Here is a 17,771-nt window from a genome sequence, read left to right as displayed (position 1 = left end):
CACCACAGTATTTTGTTTATTTGGAAGGAACTAGACAGCGAACGTTGAAAGTACAAGAAACAAAGCTGCGATAACGAATTTTTCAAACGGCCTACGCAAAATACAACTGCGAAACTGGCAACAAATTAAAGCAAAGGCACTATAACAAAAGAAATGAAGACGTGTAGCAACAAAAAACATTAAACGCACATTAACAGCAAAATATTGCAACAACATGAGGCAAAACGGACATCATTAATTCATCAGCAAAGTTCGCTACTGTATTCCATGCAACTGGTAGACAGTGAATAATACAATTAAAGAAAGTAAAGCAAAAAATGAATAAAAAATACAAAAAATGAGAAATGCGAAGCGCCTGATATATTCTAACAAAGCAAACACCAGAGGTGGGCAGTACGGCGGATCTATAGCATCGAAGTACAGTACCGCAATACGTTTTCGGTTTATTTTAAAAATACTTTATTCGGTTCCGATACACTTAAAGTAATTATTTCAAGGTTTTGTGTAGCATTTAAAAAAATCATGTTGATCAAACCTTAATACCCATTTTAGCGCTCTCAACTGTTCTTTGTTCTGAGTGACGTCACATATGTTTTGAACTGGAGTAATCTGTGGAGGAGCATTAATAGAGGCAATTATTGAATTTGCAACAGGATCCTCTATACAAAAAGTACCGATACAGAGTGCCAAACTACTCTTTTGAAACACGACTTTTAACATGTCCGGTTTGCTAACACTGGTTCCTAGGTTTGTACGTATATCACATGTTGTTGCTTGCAACCCTTAGTATTGCACTGTAATAGCCGAGTTAATAATAATCGCTATGTTCTTTCAAAGTACCGACTACCCACCTCTGGCAATGAAACATCATTGTATGAATTGTTACAGTTTAACCTTCTAACACTACCACTTCAAGCTTATCTTTTTCACTCTTCGGTGCAGACCTACCAATTATAAAAGAATAGTATAATACCGAATATAATATTAGTATCCCATAAAAACAAGATACACTACCACTGCATCAGCTTAAGACATACTGTATCTATGACAAAGAAATAAAAACAGACAAATATAACATACAGCAAAGTCGAAACCATACCTGTTGATAACTACTTTAAGCTGGTTCCTACAACTGATAATACCTTTGCATTTGCGTGCACCATACCCTGCTGGGTTTTTTAAAAAAACTCCTAATGGCAGGCCAAGCATGCTTATGCCAAGTTCATCAACTTTGGAATATGGCAGCCGCTGGTTGTTTTTTTTCACAGCTTCTGCTAGAGAATTTAATAAATAACAACATAACCATTTCATAATAACTGTAAAACTAAAACAATACAAAGGAAAAAACTTACAATATTTCTCATTAAATATTGCTCTGACTTCTTTTTTTAGGATTTTTAAACCTGTAGAAGTGGATGATTTGTCTAAAATATCGGAAAAAAATTGAACACAATTATTTATGACAACACAGCAATCGCAGCTATGTAAAACCTGCCTGATAAAAATGCTCCAGAAATTCAATAGTTCACTTCACAGTTGAAACATTAAATATGCTTTTAATATATACTGTACTATAAATGAGACTAAAAACAGCCTGAAACTGTCAATAACTGCCATAGTTAAGCAAGCAATTTCTAAAAGTCTTTCATTTTTTCAAATTATTTCTGCAGACACGATCAATTTTTAGTGCAGCAAATATCTCAGTTCCTGAACAGTGACCTTTCATTTTTAAGCTTTAATTTTAAATCAAAATGTCAAATCATGTTGTTGACATAATGAGTTTATTTAAATTTATTATTACTGCCCGATAATACTGCTTTCCTAAGGAAATAAATAAAAATACATTTACAAAAGTAACTAAATACAGTTAACTCCATATTAAGGAATTAAGTATAAACTCTACATGCCAGGTTTTTCTTTGCTGAAAATTCTAGAAATGAATCCAATAGCGTGCATTGTTCACAACAATTACAGTTAGTTGCATTTTTAGCAAAAAATTACAAACAATATCACCTACCAATGGTCGAAGAATCATTATATCCACTGTAAGATGCTGAACTGCGATTTAATTCAGAAGTATTTAAGGGTAATGAAAGGCTATCATTGGAGGCAGATAAAGCTGGGGCAAAGGTTTTGCAAAACAAAGAAACACTTCTTTTTCGTCTTCCTTTAGTCTTAACAGTGTATTTTGCCTTTAGTCGACGGATAATATTCTGTGGACCAGAGAACAATTATGTCATTATCAGGAACTAAATAAAATGTTTTTCGTAGAGCATATCAATTTCACACAATTAAACAAAAGTTACTTCGATAGTGATTCTGCCATTTTAGAGCGATTGTAAAATTTCCCTTCTCCATAGCTCATAAACATTTTTAACAACCCTGAACTTGTAAACAAATTAAAAAAAAATATATAAAATGTGTGCATCAATTGGAACTTGCATAAAAAACAAGCTCGGTACCTAATCGAGGAAAGTTAAGTCATGCAAAGACTTTCTTCATTCCAAGGATAAAGATTGTGATAATATATCATACCAAATAACTTTGTTATTCTACTTTCACTCTCAATGAGAGACAATCCAAATAAATTTATTGTTTGGATTTGCCAAAGTAGTGTTTATCAAGTGCTTTAAATGAGTGTATACTATTATGTGAATAATTTATTATAACAAATCAATATATATAATAATGATCCGAATCAAAGAACCATGTTTGGCTGCGGTAGGTTAACATAAAAGTACTCTGCTTGACAGTAAAGTAAAATAAAACAATACTATTCAAAACTGTTTTATCCTTGTGCTTGAAAAATGATAAATACAGTACATACAATGGTTTGTCTAAATTGCCATAAACTGCCCAGTTGTGCTGGGGAAAAAGTGAGCCACAACACAAATGTAAGGGTATGGCTAAAAATATATATCTTGTTTTGACACATATTAAATACCAGAAAAAGTTTTTTTGCAGTATTCAAATGCACAACTTACCAATTTTGGAGCCATGACAATTTTATGTACCAATATTGGGTAACTTTACAATGTTAAAATCAACACATCACATGTGTGTAGAAATAAAGTACATATATGTCACAATTAACTGCTATCCTGCAGGTCAATTATAAATTGTTAGTAGTAAGTACTGGCAACTTGTAAGTGCGAAGGTTGTTCATCAAACAAAGCCAATAGGTAAAAACAGCATAATTTATGATGCAGACTTCTAACAAACATTTGTACGATTAAAAAATTGCTGTTATTTCTATAACTTGCAGACACGGGCCTGCTAAAGCATCAACAAGAACACCTGGCAGCTTAAGAGTGCACACGATTGGAAAGTTTGGATTTGCACTAATTTTGGATTTTGCACTCGGGAAAACATTTTGAGCGAAATGCTTGATTATTGCCCTAGCCTAGATTATATTTTTTGGTCGATTCATTTGGTAAATAAAACTGGAGTCAAATTGAATCATTTGGTATCCGAAATCATTTAAGCAAAACTGAAAATAAAAATATCATTTTTGTCTACCAGAAACATTTAGGTTTATTACAAAATTTGCTTCATTTGGTTGCATCATACGTGTACGTAGACAAATAAATGCATTTTAAGTTACACTTTAATGTGAACAGAGATTCGTTTTACCTTAATGCCGAAACATAATTGAAAACAACCGACTCGAGTAAAGTCGAGTTATTTAAAATATTGACTCTACTCAAGCCATTTATGTCTTTTTTAATTCAAACCTTTTAAGTCTTTGGAAAAAGTGACCCGAGTCATTGCGACTCCACAAGCTTGTACCGATACCACCACCTATTTTACAGTCAAGAAAGCACTCCTCAGAAAAAGGTAACCCATACCCGATGCCCTATCAACACATGGAGCTTCTGACTTTTATGTTAAAACTTGTTTTAGCACACCGTGCTATTTTTCTTTTATAGGGATAAAAGCTTTACGCAGTTTTTTGTATGCATAAGTGTAGTGTTTTGATGCTCGTAATGCTTCAGTCATTGTCAGTCCTCAGTCGCCGTTTTTTATGACTTTATTTAGCGATATCATGCTTGGTTTTGCATTTCCTCTCCTGAGCTTTCAACTAGCGAGAAAGTGATGTATGCGTGTGGCGTACTCGTACATTGTTACCTATTTGAGTTTTGATATATTTCTGATATCACGTTTGTTCAACTTTTTAGCAGCCTGTGAGACTGGAGCATTGGGTATGGTCCAAGGAGTAAGACTATTATCTGAGTAATTAACGATACATGCAAGATACGGCTTTTCACACATCAAATCTCATCGGATACATTACAAATTCATTTTGCCAGTCTATTTTCAACAAAACACAAATATTTCGCAAAGTTTTTTTAATGCTGCTGAATAAATCGCTAATAAAACAACTTGTCGTTCAAAAAACAAATTATCTTAAACTAGAAAAAAGTTTGCTTGCAATATTTTTCACTTTATAACAAGTCGGTTTGGTGGCCGATCGACCAATATACGTTTTGCACCGTATTTTTAGCAATAGGCTATAATTACAGTAACATCCGTCTGTCACATGCCGGCGTTGCAGCTTCTGTCACTCCGGTCACTGAGCGAGATGAATGGTGAAGTATAATGAAGTTTACGGCTATTCCTCGATACTAACGAATCTCATCTCAAGGCGTGATTATTGCTGATTAGTTATTGTCCTAGGAATGACTTGCATATGGTTAGATAAACATATATTAATTTTTCAATTGCTTGTATTGGTTCGACCGTCGGAGCCATAGGCTAGACATATAAATGTGGTCAATGCGATTACTCTAGCTGACTGTTTTACAAAGATAGGTTTATTTGAGACAGAGATACACTCCTTTCAAATACATCGATGACACGGCGATTTTTAGCAAAAAGACTTGGTAACGACAAGTTTTGAGCATAATTTGTCCGGTGGGTAAATGTTAAACTTATATACGAAACGAATGAAATTTCCATCTATATTCTATAATATAATACGTCCGGGCATCGTAATGTAATTAAAGCAAACATTGTCACGGCTTTCTATTAAATTAATTATTCTTCCCATTTGAGCGATTGTCGCAAAAGAAAAACAAAACTTCAGCAAAAGCGTTTTTTCTGAAACTAGGAAAACAGAAAAATAAAAGTTGTATGTTTACTATTTGAGATAAACTAACGATTAATGCAATTTGATAACTGTAATCTAGTGTTTTGTTCTTTTCCACTAGGACCTAGTGACTAGGTCGTGCTGATGCTTAAGAAAGCATTAAATATTGACAAATCTATTAATTCGAATTATCAAGATGGAAAAAAACTAAGATAACAACAAAATAAGAAATTTTAAATGCAGAAACTAACATAAATTGTAAAAGTTATTAAATAAAAAAATAACATTTTAAAGATAAAACCGAAAGTTTAAGCAATAGAATACTGGGCTTGTGGAAGATATAGGATGTCTACAAAAAGTTGTTCTCTAACGCCACCGTTGGTATGTTGTCATAGAAATGAGTGCTGTTTCTGGGGTGTATTTGAGCTTTTGGTTTTTATATTCTGACTCTCTTAGGCGCCAGAAGATTTTCATGTGTAATTGAGCAGGATTTTTGCCCATTTATCAAATAGACAGTTATGTTTTATTGTTCTTTAAATGGTTAGAAAATATTCTACATAGGTTAATGTTTCCAGTTTACGAAATGTTAAAACGTATAATACAATACCGGTAACACGGTTTAAACTCGGAAATATTGAAATCAGTGGTGCACTTTAGGTGTGTAATTTTCCACTTAATGACTTGAACAGTAGACATACTTCTGCACACTCAAATTGCAATTGTGTTAGAGATTGAATTAGTCAAACTGTGTACATTACTACATAATTGCCCACTTGAAAACGCACCGAACATTTTTGTGCACTCGCACCTGTCATTTTGGTTGCTTGAAGCACACAAGATCTTGCTGAAAACTGCCATTCTCTACAGTCTGGACTCAACATAACACTCGTCATAGAAGATGACATATAAAATCTTTTCAGCAATGACCTTTTACGTCTGAGCATAAAACTTAGTTCATTCAGTTCACATAGTTGCAAGTTTGTCATTCAAAGCAGTAAAATATCAAGCTGATCCATTAAATCATTACTCCAGCAAGTCACTAATATTAACATTTGGAAATTTGCATTGATGTATCGGAGACCGCCCGCATGGCACCATAAGAAGAATTACCACCACAGAAGTAACAGGTTTTTAGAACAACTTATAATGAACTTTAAGTCAAGTTCAATGGCAGCATGTGAGGGTCTTCACTTCCCATGTACCCCCATATCAAGATCAAGGGAATTTTTAGATCATAAAATTTTTTGTAAAACCTTACAACTCCTCATTCAGGCCATATGCAATGTGTAAATAAAACACCGCTCAAACCATTTTGCTGCCAATTTCACATATTACAGTATTATCTGCGTAATGCTAATACTGTGCATTTTTCATTGTAATAAAGTGTTTCTTAGAAGAATTTCTCATTGCAGATACGTCTAAGCCTTAAATATCACAGTAACATTAAAATTGTTCATCATGGTTGTCACCGACCTGAGGTCAAATATTTTGAAAGCATCCCAAGTACCACAACCTACTTCAACTGATCCCAAAGCTATGAGAAGGATCATCGCTGAAGATCCTGACTGGTCACTGGCTACTGTGCCATTGCTGAAAGACTTATCAACCAACCATATAGTACAAAACTTTGAAAGTATGTAACATACTAACACCAATATTAGAAAGTAAGAAGTGTACATCAAGTAACGTAGTTTTAATATACTAGCCTATTGGTTTACAGTATACTGCTGATAAACATGTTTTAGTATCAATACATAGTAGTATTATTGTTTTTTAGATAATCCTATCTTAAAAGGCTTACCTCCTAAAGATAAATTAAACGTGCTGGAGAAGATTGACACACAGATACCACTCTGTGTAACCTCGCACTTAGTTGACGATGAGAGTTACTGGAAGCGATGTTGCAAAAGCAAATGGCAAATCTGTGATGTTTCCACGTATGGTGGAAGTTGGAAAAGAATGTTTTTCGAACGACATCTTGAAACTCTCCTAGAAAATTTTATTCCCGAACAAACAAACGAGGCGACAATTGAAGAAGCTATTCCTCTCTGTGCCAGATATGTAAAAAGGTTAAACATAAAACAGCTCCTTCCTCCAGTGAAGGATGCTGCAAAAGAAGACACCATCAGCGATCTGGGAAGTGATGCTGGATCAGAAGCTCCTTCAATGGACCATTTTGAATTTGGAACTGTCATGGAAAAGCTTCCACATCTTGAAGAATTTCGGATCACATATGGTGTACGTGACTGTGGTATGAACTTCGAATGGTCACTTTTCCAATTCACACAACGTGATTGTCTTTTGCTTGCTAAAAGCATAAAAAGCTGTAAACAACTGAAGTGCATCTGTATCCACAAAAGCAAAGTTGATGATTCAAAAGTGCGTGTTCTTGTGAGCCACTTTTTAGATCACCCATCACTCACGGAAGTTGATTTTTCACACAACTGCATTGGAGACAGAGGAGCAAGAGCTATGGCAAAACTAATAAACAACAAGTATGAAAACTAACTGTTTTCTCATTCTTACAAAAACATGTAAATTGTTTTCCTTTCTAGTATAGAGCTTTTTCTAACTTTTTCTACTTGTAGATGTCCAAACCTGCGAAAAGTCAATCTCTGTGACAATGTTATCAGAGGAGAGGGAGCAAAAGCAATTGCTTTTGCATTGACCAAGAACACTAAGTTACAGGAACTCAATCTTCGATTGAACAGGTATGGGCTGATTGCTATACCTTTTTGTTTGAAAATATTTGCTTGTGATTTTGTTTCATACTGCTATCTTTCTAATATTGTCCAAGTAGCCAGGTATTTGGATTTTCTTTTTCTTGAATATAGTCTTTGAAAAAAAAAACATTATTTGCTTGTATTCATTTGGATAATAAATAGGATGGGAGATGAAGGTGGTCAAGCGATATGCAAAGTCTTATTGAAGAACAATACGTTAAAGAGCATCAACCTTGCATCTAATGATATGACAGAACCAACTGCTGCAGTTTTATCTCAAGTTCTTCAAACTAACACTGGCCTAACCTCAGTCAACCTGTCTGGAAACAGAATTGGGATCGTAAGTAATGAATCATTTCTTTGTGGGCATGAATACATTTTTTTAAAGTTTAATGTCTGTAAGTATATACTGTGTAGTGAAAGGTTAATTATGAGGAACATTTTATGACAAAATAGGATGGCGGAAAGCAACTACAGGAAGGTATCGAGTCAAATAAAACAGTTGTTGAGCTTGATCTACGGCTGACTGAAGCAGGCCAAGAGAGTGAATACTGCATCAACCAAGTACTACGCGATAACCAAGAACATGCCAGGGAAATTCAGGAATCTCACACAAAATAGAAATCTCCCTGCTGTCAAATTTTTACTTGAAATTATGCATTTCTTTGAATTAATGTGTTTGAATTATTGTTGTACAAATCCTTGTGAAGTGTTTCTGGCATTAATTAAACACTATCTTGTGTAGGAATGCAGGTTAAAACTTTCATCAAATCTATAAATGAGGGTATGGCTTTATTGCAAACATTGTTACAAATTACAAACATATTACATATTACAATTTACTTATTAAAAATAATATTCACAATATACTAACAATGTTAATATATTCCATTTTACATTTTAAATGATCTAAAGTATGCTTAAAAAAACAATTTTTTTATTCAGCTTAGTTTGTTTTTGCAAATACCCATTGTTAAAACTTTCTGCACTCATAGATTTATGTTTATCTACAATCAGTTTTTCACAAGCAATGTGTCCCGTTTTGCAAGCGATTAATAAACGTTTCGACTTTTTATGATACATCACACATCCTGGCGATAAAACCTTAGCAGCATGTTTTTGCTGATCCTCAGTGCACAGTGACAAGTGAACAAGTCTCACTAAGGTTCCATTGTACAAACATCTGAGATGAAACGTCTTGTCAAAACCATAAGCCCTATACTTTTTCCAAATATGATCCGAGTCCATTGAATACCAGTTAACATATGTATCGTGCAAAGTCAGCTTTGGTGCAGCAGTTGCACAACTTTCATTTTGCTGCTTTGCTGATTTAAGTTTTAGAGGTAATTCACGAAGAACTTCTAAACACAATTTTGATCCGATACTTCCCAAGTCATTTCGTAAATCAGCAGAAGTTGTGGAATCTTTTATTTTGACAGTTTCACTCTGGTCCAGTATTAATCCATGGTCATAGTTATTTGGCTTTATCTGGTAATTTAAGAAGGAAAACAGTAATTTGCAGAACTGTTGCAAGTTAACCTACAACTTAATAAACAACAGTCCAGAACAAATCGATATAATTTACCTGCATAATAGTAACCCCGGTTTCCTTTAACCCTTTTTCAACTGCTCGTGCGATAGGAGCTGCCCCCCTCAAAGCAGGTAGGAAACTGGCATGTATGTTGATCATCCCCAAAGGAAATGTTTTGATAATTCTTTCTGGAATCAACTTTCCAAATGACACAACAACTGCAACATCAAATGTGTGGTTTTTGGGCATGTAGGGCCATGTATGCAATGGTAAATTGTTGGATAGAGCAAATTTTTTCACTGGCACATTGGCCTGAGAAAGGCATACCACCTGAGTATAAAACATAACAATAAACAGTTCTAAATGTTTACATTTATTGTTACTGAGATATATACAAAAAATTAAACAGGTTTTGGTTGCTAAGCTTCCACAAATCTTTTTCATAAAATATTTTGAAAGAGAATAAAAAGAAAGTGGGAAACGTTATGCATGTAAAACCGCATAAGTTTACCTCTAATTTCTTCACAGCTTTATGTGTTCCGGGGACTTTCTCAAAATCACTTTTCAGTCTTTTTAAACAATGCAGTGCATAATCATCAGTTCCAAAAAATAGCACATTATATGGTTTGTATGTATAAGTTCGATAATTGTGATGAAATTGCTTCCACTTCAAAACCTGGCATAAATGCTTAAATTTTAGCATTTCGCTCTCTTTGCTCCAATAAAGCTGCAGTCAGACGCTGCTCTTCTTTCAATAATCTTAAATTCTCTTCTTTTCTTCTTGTCTTTTCCCCCTGCCTTTCAAAATCTTGTTCAACAATTTCTCTTCTTTCCTGTGGTATATCAAGATATAGTTTGTGAAAAGTTTGTCATAGAATGTTTTGTTATACATAATTTTTTGAAAAATCATGCAGAAAGTTTTAAATGTCAGTGCCATATCAGCTCAACCCAGAAGGACACAACAATTGGGATTAGAGCTTTAAATGATCTTTGAAGTTAAGAATATGGAGATTTAATGGAAGTCAATGGAATAATATAACTTACCTTTTTTCTTCTATTTTGATCCCAGTGAACAAATGCTATCATGGATGTAGCAAAAACAATGGATCCAGCTAGAGTAAATTTAGCAGCAGTAGACATCACATTAAAAGTTCTATTCAAGTTACTAAAAAAATTTTAAAATGTAAATAAAATACTGTAATATACTTCAGAATTAATTATTATAATTTTATTGGGGCTATGCTATTCAAGAAAATTACACTGGATACACAATACATCCTATCAAATTGAAGAATATGATTTAAAAAAATACAAAATATCGGCTAGGATTAATTTTTTCTTAAAAAGTGAATCTTTCATCAGCATTAAGCCAACTTGTAATCACATAGAAATACAAGCCAATTCGACACTCTATTTGTAAGCAAGCAACTAGTACCACACAGTTCACAGTGGAAAGTGTAGCACATGCTTGCATAACCTTTATCAAAACTTTAAGACCAAAATTTTTCACAATTTGCAAATATTTATAATAAAAAATATAATAAACTCGGAATGGGTCGATACATACTTTGTATTACACCAAGCCTAGCCCTATATAGGCTAAGTTAAATACGAGCACTATGGGATGTTTTTATTTCCTCTGCTCATTTCATTAAGCCTTAGTCTACTCTATCTGTTTAACAATAGATTTAATTAACTCTTAACTCCTGCTGGAACTCTGTTGGTCACACCGGTCTGCTCGTCATGTTACTGAGAGACTGAGAAGAACATACCACCTTTTCAGATTCCCTTCATATCAGCTTCCATCCAAAAAATTCTTTAGATTTCATGAACAAAATCGATGTCGTATCACTGTCAAAATTACAAAAATTATAAACCTTATATTATCCAGACTGTTCCACATTATGCACACTACAACCTTCGTATTCTCAAAAATCAGCAACCATTACTGTTAGCTTGCTGTGAGTACCATTTCGAGGCCTTAGCTATAGGCTAGACTATGCCACTTTTATTGCAGAATAGTATAAAACTAAGCTGTCAGTGATCTAGGCTATCATTATTTAGCCAAAAAAATCAAAACAATTTTTCACAATTTCATTTAACATAACCTAAATGTTGTAACGATGTAACTCAAACTTAGAAATCTGACACAAATATACTTTCTGATCTAAATTTAACTTTAACCAAACCTTATAGGCCTAGCTAAAAGCAACTTTTTGCATACCTATTTTTTCAACCGAACCGCCAACTTTAACAACAGTTAACGGGCTGTGTGACCTAAAGTACTTTCGGTGAAACAGTTTCTCTCGTAAAACTATCTAGCCTACCGGTATGTACCATACCGTACAATTTCAGAATAAACTTAACAACGCTATCAACACCTTAAACCTTATACCATACACTAGCAAAAACAGCCTACTTAAGCCCGCGATTTCTCCCGAACTTCTTGTCTTATCGGCACGTTCTGGACTCCTGACAATCTCAAATTGACAACTAGCTTTGATTATTTCTACTAAAACTTCAACATCACACTTTGACTGTTCACCTTCAACAGAGTCAATAGAACCGTTGTTTTCAATTTATATCCTCAAGCCCTTCACGCTTTGTCACGCTAGGTATTCCCCTTTTCCGATATGCACTATAAGTTATTTTATTGAGACATATAATTTAGTTTTCTAATTCAGTTAATTGAAGATGCAACTACTCTAAAAAGTTCACTGTAATTTTGGATCGAAAACTAGGACACGTAATGTGTAAAATTTTTCTTTCTGTAGAGGGAGAAGAATGCAGCAAATTTGGTGGCATTACCTAATGATATCATTTCTTGCAAAATATTTTCTAAATTGTGAAAAAAAAGTTATGAATATGTTTTTTGATAAAAACTTGAACTGATGATTGATATTTGGTAACTGGCTCTTTGTGATATTGTGTATTGCGTATTTGTGATATTGTATATTGTGATATGCAATCTTTATTGCAAACGTCTACTCACTACAGTAATTCTTCTTACCTCTGTCCAACTTACTTCGCGTGTCGTATGAGCTTTTTGTGTGGCGAGTGCTGATATGCCGAGTGAAGAATACAATCTTAATTGTGTTTATCAACACCAAATAGTTAACTATGTTTTGTGGTGTAGTCCTGCTCTGTGTTCTTTGCAGTGTCATTATTTAGCTATATTTCAATATGCTATGTTGTGTTGACTGTAATTATTAACCAACCATTAGTTCAATTTAAGCACACAACTAGCACGAAATATTTTAGAATCAATTTAGAGAAAAAGGCTAATTTAATTACGTAATAACTCACTTAGTATAAATTAGTAATTTTGGAGATGTTCTTCTTTTTTTTCGAATTTCGATGCCTTATGCATGTTTACTTCAATGCTAAAGTGTAACGATATTTGGTGTGAGTCATTCAATGAAATTCAGTCGTGTCGTGTGCCATTTTAAATGTATAATATATTGAATATGATATGTTACTACGATACTATTGATGTGGTATGTTATTAATAGGGCAACCAGTTTTTTGACCTAAAAAGTTTAAATTTTGACCTTAAAATTTGCAAATTTTGACCTTATTTTGACCTAAAAAGTTTAAGTTTTGACCTTATTTTGACCGACCTAAAACGTTTAAATTTTGACCTCATTTTGAAAAACGCTATACTGATAGTCTCTACACTGTCTACACTACAGCAACTTTCTAATCTAAAGCTGCATTTAAAAATGACAAAATGCTTTTCTAGTGTTGACTTTTTTTCGTTTCTGCGTATTAAGATTGACAACTTGCAGTTTCAAATGCAATGCCGTCACATCGTGACGTCACCAAACGCGCTGAAAAGCCTTCCCTCTCTTTGTGGCTTTGGTGCTAAGTAAAATTTGCGGCACTGGAATTGTTTGCGGTACAAGAAAAGAGAAAAACGGAAGAATAATATTACAAAATGGTTACAAAATTACAAGTTTAATAGATTTTAACCTAAAAAAAAGACCTAAAGAAACAATTTGACCGTATTTTGACCTAACGTAACATTTTGACTTTATTTGACCTAATAACTTCTATACCACACGTCGTACAAAGCTGAAACTTGTTTTGTGCTTGTTTGATAACATTCTGAGCAGGTTAAAAAAAATTGACCATATTGACTTTTGGTTGCCCTAGTTATTAACTAGTAATCTTTACTAGACTCAGACGTTAATACGGCAATCCATCTGTATGTCTTGTTTAATCATAAATCGCAACCTTCTGATAATGGTTTAGTAACGGTTAGTTAACATAACACCGTTGTGACATATCGAACTCACGTTGTCGTCATCTTCATCAGTACAATAAAGAACACAAGAAGTGTAATCGGTATCTGAGTATCGAAAAAATTATGCTAACTATGTTACGTCATACTGAAACAATGACATGCTCACACAAGTGATATAATGACTCGAGTCGACTGGAGTCACGTTTTTTGATGGCTCGACTTGACTTAAGTCAATGGTTCTAAATGACTTTACTTCACTCGAGTCAAAGTCGAAAATGACTCGAGTCTCGTAATGACGATTGTGACGGCAAAAATGACAACTTTAGGAAATCAAAACGGATATTTTACAAAACAATTACAACTCTCCGTAAGAAGTTTCAACCAGACTAATTTGTAGACAGTTATGACGTAATTGTGATCAGTTTAATGCAACACAGCTTGACTTTACTCGAGTTACAAAAAAATACTTGGTTACAACCCTGACTCACACACAACTTGTATAGATAGCATTGTATATAACAATACCGAATATAGCAATGATATACAGATACCGATAGTATACTTTAAAGCAACACGCAAAAAAAAAAAAAATATTGTCTTGTCTAACTTAATAAGTGCATAATTATAATGATCCAGACTTAGTCGGTTAGAAAAACAATTAAAATCAAAAACATCCCCTTTGTGTAAAAAAATAATAACGAATGGGAGTAAACGTAAAATATCTAGTTTTCTCTAGAATACGAATACGTTCATTCATCCGATCCTTGGCTATTGGAGATTTCTCGTTCATGTTATTTTAAGTAACGTCAAAGCAGTACTCACGAAAACTTATCGTTGTGGTCATTTAGATATATTTGGACAGAAAATAAAGATAAGTAGGTTTTTAACGTGTGGCAACAAGAATAACATGTCTAATTTGTGCTCATAAGATCTAAAATACCGATTTCTGTTACAAATAAATCGCTTACTCTTTAAGAATATAAAAATTTTACTCTTTTAGCATTTAAAACTCAAAAGCGTTTTTTGCCTTGCAGCGGGCGTATCGGGCGCGTTGTTCAAGCAACAGAATTATGCCTAATAAGCATAGAGCAATGACCAGTAGAAATCCATAGAAGCTAATGATGTCGATTTCGTGCGCGTACAGTAACAGTTGGGCCTCTGTATTAAAGTCCATGTCAGATTCGTTCTGTGCGGCTGCTTTTTCGTCATCCTGGCTGAGAAGTGGTTCTCGTTCTACATATGACAAAAAGTAGAACATAATCAAGACAAATGAATAACATGAAGAATTTTAAACTAAATAGAAGTGAAGTTCTACTGCATTTTCAGTTTTTTTTTGCGCATTTCACTTTTAGGTTATCTACACTATTTAGTAGCCTATATCTTACTTGTGCATGTCCGTCCATCCGGTTTAAGAACGTAATTGGCTGGGCATGCACAACCAATTTCTTCGTCCGGCAATGTGATGCAAAAATGAGAACAATATCCCACGTACTACAGCACAAAGAGCATGCAAAATTTTGTAGGTTATTTGAAAAACTATTGATATTGACATTGCAGGCTTTATCAAACCTTGTCACAAATGGTTTCTCTTTTCGTGACTTCAATTGGACCAAAAGAAGCGACAATGTGATGCTTTCGCGGTGTACTTGTCCGACGCTTACGTCTTTTTGAAGAGCAAGGCTAAAATGAATGAAAAATCACTGCACCTAATGTCATTCCCTTTACCATAGACAAATTATAGAAGATAAATTTTATTATTAACTGTTTTAAGATATACCTTTGCTCATTACAGACTTTTTCACGAGACTATAGGGACTTACATTGTCATAACAGGTGGAGTCACTTGACGAGTCGCAAAGTTCAACCTGACAATGCAAATAAAGACTATTTTTTCCACTGCTCCAGATAAATGATCTGAAAGCAACTTGAAGTTTGGTAGAGTTGTAATTCCTGAACACCAAAGTGGCGTCAGCATAGAAGGAATCAGTGGCGGGACAGCTATAAAAATGTACGAAATTAAGTTAATAGGAAGCTTGGATACTGCATGCATACTGCACACATTGTTCACCTGTTTGAAATCATATAGTAATTGGTGGAATGTGATGAACTGCTGGAGGGTGTTGCCCAGCAATTGATACCCTGAAAATAGGACACTGGGAATTGTTTCTCAAAACGTTTGGAGTTGCCCATATAGCGGCTAATAGCAAGATTTTAATAAAGTTTTGTTTTTGTCGGCAGTTAATTAACCTTTAATAAAATGTTGAAGATACCTGTAAAACAAACTGCGAGCTTGCCGTCGAACTAATCTCAAAGTATATGTACTGAGGAACAAAAATCGTTAACGAACTGGTTTCATTGCTGGAATAAGGATGTGAAAAAGTTGAGTCGTTGTACAGTTGGAAATTAGTGCTAAATGTTGTACTGATTGTGCCAGCTGTTATATTGATTGTACTGCAAAAACAAAAAGCATATACCTTGTTAGTTGTTGCAATAATAGACGACTTAATCCCAAAAAGCACTTTATTCAATCCTAGGGACAGGTTTTAGAAGTTGCCTCTGAGTTAATAAAATGGTGAATTTCGGAGAAAATTAGTAATTGCGCTTTTACAATTTCTGAAAATTGTGTTAGCCAGGTAGAATATTTTATTTTACTTTTCTTCGCTGTTTATTCTTCCGGAAAGTGACAAGTTATACTGGAGGCTATACTGACAAGTAAATGTGAAACGGAGAAACGGAACTCGACTTATAATGGAATCAATGTATGGAATTGATTCTGTATTTCGAAGATCGAAATTGTAGGAAATGGCTTCGTCTGTCGTCTGAAAGAAATCAGTGCTTAGTGTAGGCTATAGCTTTTTTATTATTTAACAATTTTGCTTGAATAAATTACTCACAGTAAAGTCAGCTGCACAGTGGCTGAAATTAGATAAATTGAAGGATAATTCGGTGCCGTGCTGTTCATTTTGACATAAAGACTGTGTATGCGGGTATCCCGACGAGTTAAAGAAGGTTAAGTTGTTTGTGTAGCCCATACTTAATAAGGCACAGCTATCCAAACTATGATACGAATAAACAATTGGTGATAAAGGTTTCACAGTAGAGTGAATGAACGTTACTAGACTATATACTATATAGTATGCAACACTACGTGATGAATATCCCGGTATCTTTGCATTCTATTTGAAGATCTACATAGGCCAAAACTGCAGTTTGATTTGTCAGGTCGCTGGGTGGCGATGCTGTATTGGTGCAATATCCAGCTCCTAAAACTGGAAAGAAAGCTATGTAGCCTACAGGTAATATTCGATTCACAATATTAATTTCAAGTATATATTTGCATACAGAACATACATAAAAAATACATTTATGATGTAAATTACTTTTGTAACACCGAACTCTACTCTAAAATGCACGAGTAATTCATATGACCTACAGATTGATATAGTTATCCAGACGACATAATTTATGCATATGGAATATTTCAACCTTAAAGTTAAACTCATATTAAATACATCAGCCTTACTTGGACAAAAAAAGATTGCCAAAACAGTGAGACAAAATATTCGACCTTCGCTGTTCATTACGCTATACTTTTAGAAAAAGCCTCATCCACAATTATTACAAGTTAAGTTCGTTAAGCGTTTGCACACCGACTCAATGTCCTATCAAAACTTGAAGCTAGTACCTGTAGTAGCCCAAAAATATTAACGTTTTTTTTGCAACTACAAACCGATTAACGAAACATTTAAGTTGTTTTGCTCTGTCTCGGATAGAACATTTACACAGCAGGTGCTATCTTTGACAATACAGTGAAAATATCACTTAAACATCAGCGCAAAGAGCTATGATTTTTTTTAACGGAAAAGGATGATTAGACGTTTTCCTTTTTTACTGTACCGGAACTTTTAGGCCTTCCTTTAGCAAAACTGTGCTAAATGTTAGTCATTGTTTTCACAAATTGTTGACTAAACAAATTGTTCACAAAGCATTGACTATAAACAAACCGTCGACGCTAAATAAAACCTACACCAAACATAACACATATCCCAGGATATTTATTGCAAACAAAACAATTTTGAAACGATACGCTTCGCTTCGAACTTTAAGTAAAAGTTTGCTGTTTGTCGGTCACAAACGGAAACCGCAGCAACATTTTCAATTCAATTAGACATGCTTTTAAAA

At 34.1% G+C, this 17,771-nt stretch overlaps 4 protein-coding genes across 5 annotated transcripts; 1 reads left to right on the top strand and 3 right to left on the bottom strand.

The window, feature by feature from the left end:
* On the bottom strand, window positions 1–3,119 carry LOC143463304 (uncharacterized). 2 transcript variants are annotated; one of them, XM_076961764.1, is made up of 6 exons: window positions 2,985–3,119; window positions 2,018–2,213; window positions 1,353–1,424; window positions 1,100–1,274; window positions 852–944; window positions 1–609 (listed from the first exon to the last, which is right to left on the bottom strand). In XM_076961764.1, the coding sequence occupies exons 1-5, from the start codon at window positions 2,997–2,999 to the stop codon at window positions 890–892; spliced, it is 513 nt and encodes a 170-aa protein (XP_076817879.1). In that variant the 5' UTR covers window positions 3,000–3,119; the 3' UTR covers window positions 1–609; window positions 852–889. The 2 variants fall into 2 exon arrangements, with proteins under 2 accessions (XP_076817879.1, XP_076817878.1); XM_076961763.1 differs by having other exon boundaries at window positions 1–944.
* Window positions 3,120–6,438: 3,319 nt separating this feature from the next.
* Window positions 6,439–8,892, top strand: LOC143463083 (dynein regulatory complex subunit 5-like). Its single transcript, XM_076961453.1, has 5 exons — window positions 6,439–6,722; window positions 6,867–7,584; window positions 7,678–7,800; window positions 7,975–8,152; window positions 8,269–8,892. Exons 1-5 carry the CDS (start codon window positions 6,548–6,550, stop codon window positions 8,431–8,433), a joined length of 1,359 nt encoding a protein of 452 aa, XP_076817568.1. The 5' UTR covers window positions 6,439–6,547; the 3' UTR covers window positions 8,434–8,892.
* Window positions 8,722–10,546, bottom strand: LOC143463084 (methionyl-tRNA formyltransferase, mitochondrial-like). The gene is made up of 4 exons (XM_076961454.1): window positions 10,388–10,546; window positions 9,855–10,176; window positions 9,398–9,673; window positions 8,722–9,300 (listed from the first exon to the last, which is right to left on the bottom strand). The coding sequence occupies exons 2-4, from the start codon at window positions 10,044–10,046 to the stop codon at window positions 8,722–8,724; spliced, it is 1,047 nt and encodes a 348-aa protein (XP_076817569.1). The 5' UTR covers window positions 10,047–10,176; window positions 10,388–10,546.
* Window positions 10,547–13,641: 3,095 nt separating this feature from the next.
* Window positions 13,642–17,365, bottom strand: LOC143462336 (ZP domain-containing protein-like). The gene is made up of 10 exons (XM_076960464.1): window positions 17,113–17,365; window positions 16,738–16,858; window positions 16,484–16,646; window positions 16,242–16,408; window positions 15,860–16,040; window positions 15,658–15,728; window positions 15,410–15,587; window positions 15,159–15,269; window positions 14,975–15,080; window positions 13,642–14,822 (listed from the first exon to the last, which is right to left on the bottom strand). The coding sequence occupies exons 1-10, from the start codon at window positions 17,168–17,170 to the stop codon at window positions 14,593–14,595; spliced, it is 1,386 nt and encodes a 461-aa protein (XP_076816579.1). The 5' UTR covers window positions 17,171–17,365; the 3' UTR covers window positions 13,642–14,592.
* Window positions 17,366–17,771: the final 406 nt, after the last annotated feature.

The sequence above is a fragment of the Clavelina lepadiformis genome, chromosome 6, assembly GCF_947623445.1.
Source record: "Clavelina lepadiformis chromosome 6, kaClaLepa1.1, whole genome shotgun sequence".
NCBI classification, from domain to species: Eukaryota; Metazoa; Chordata; class Ascidiacea; order Aplousobranchia; family Clavelinidae; genus Clavelina; species Clavelina lepadiformis.
The sequence above is the reverse complement of the archived record's forward strand: the minus strand, read 5'-3'. Positions and strand labels throughout refer to the sequence as shown.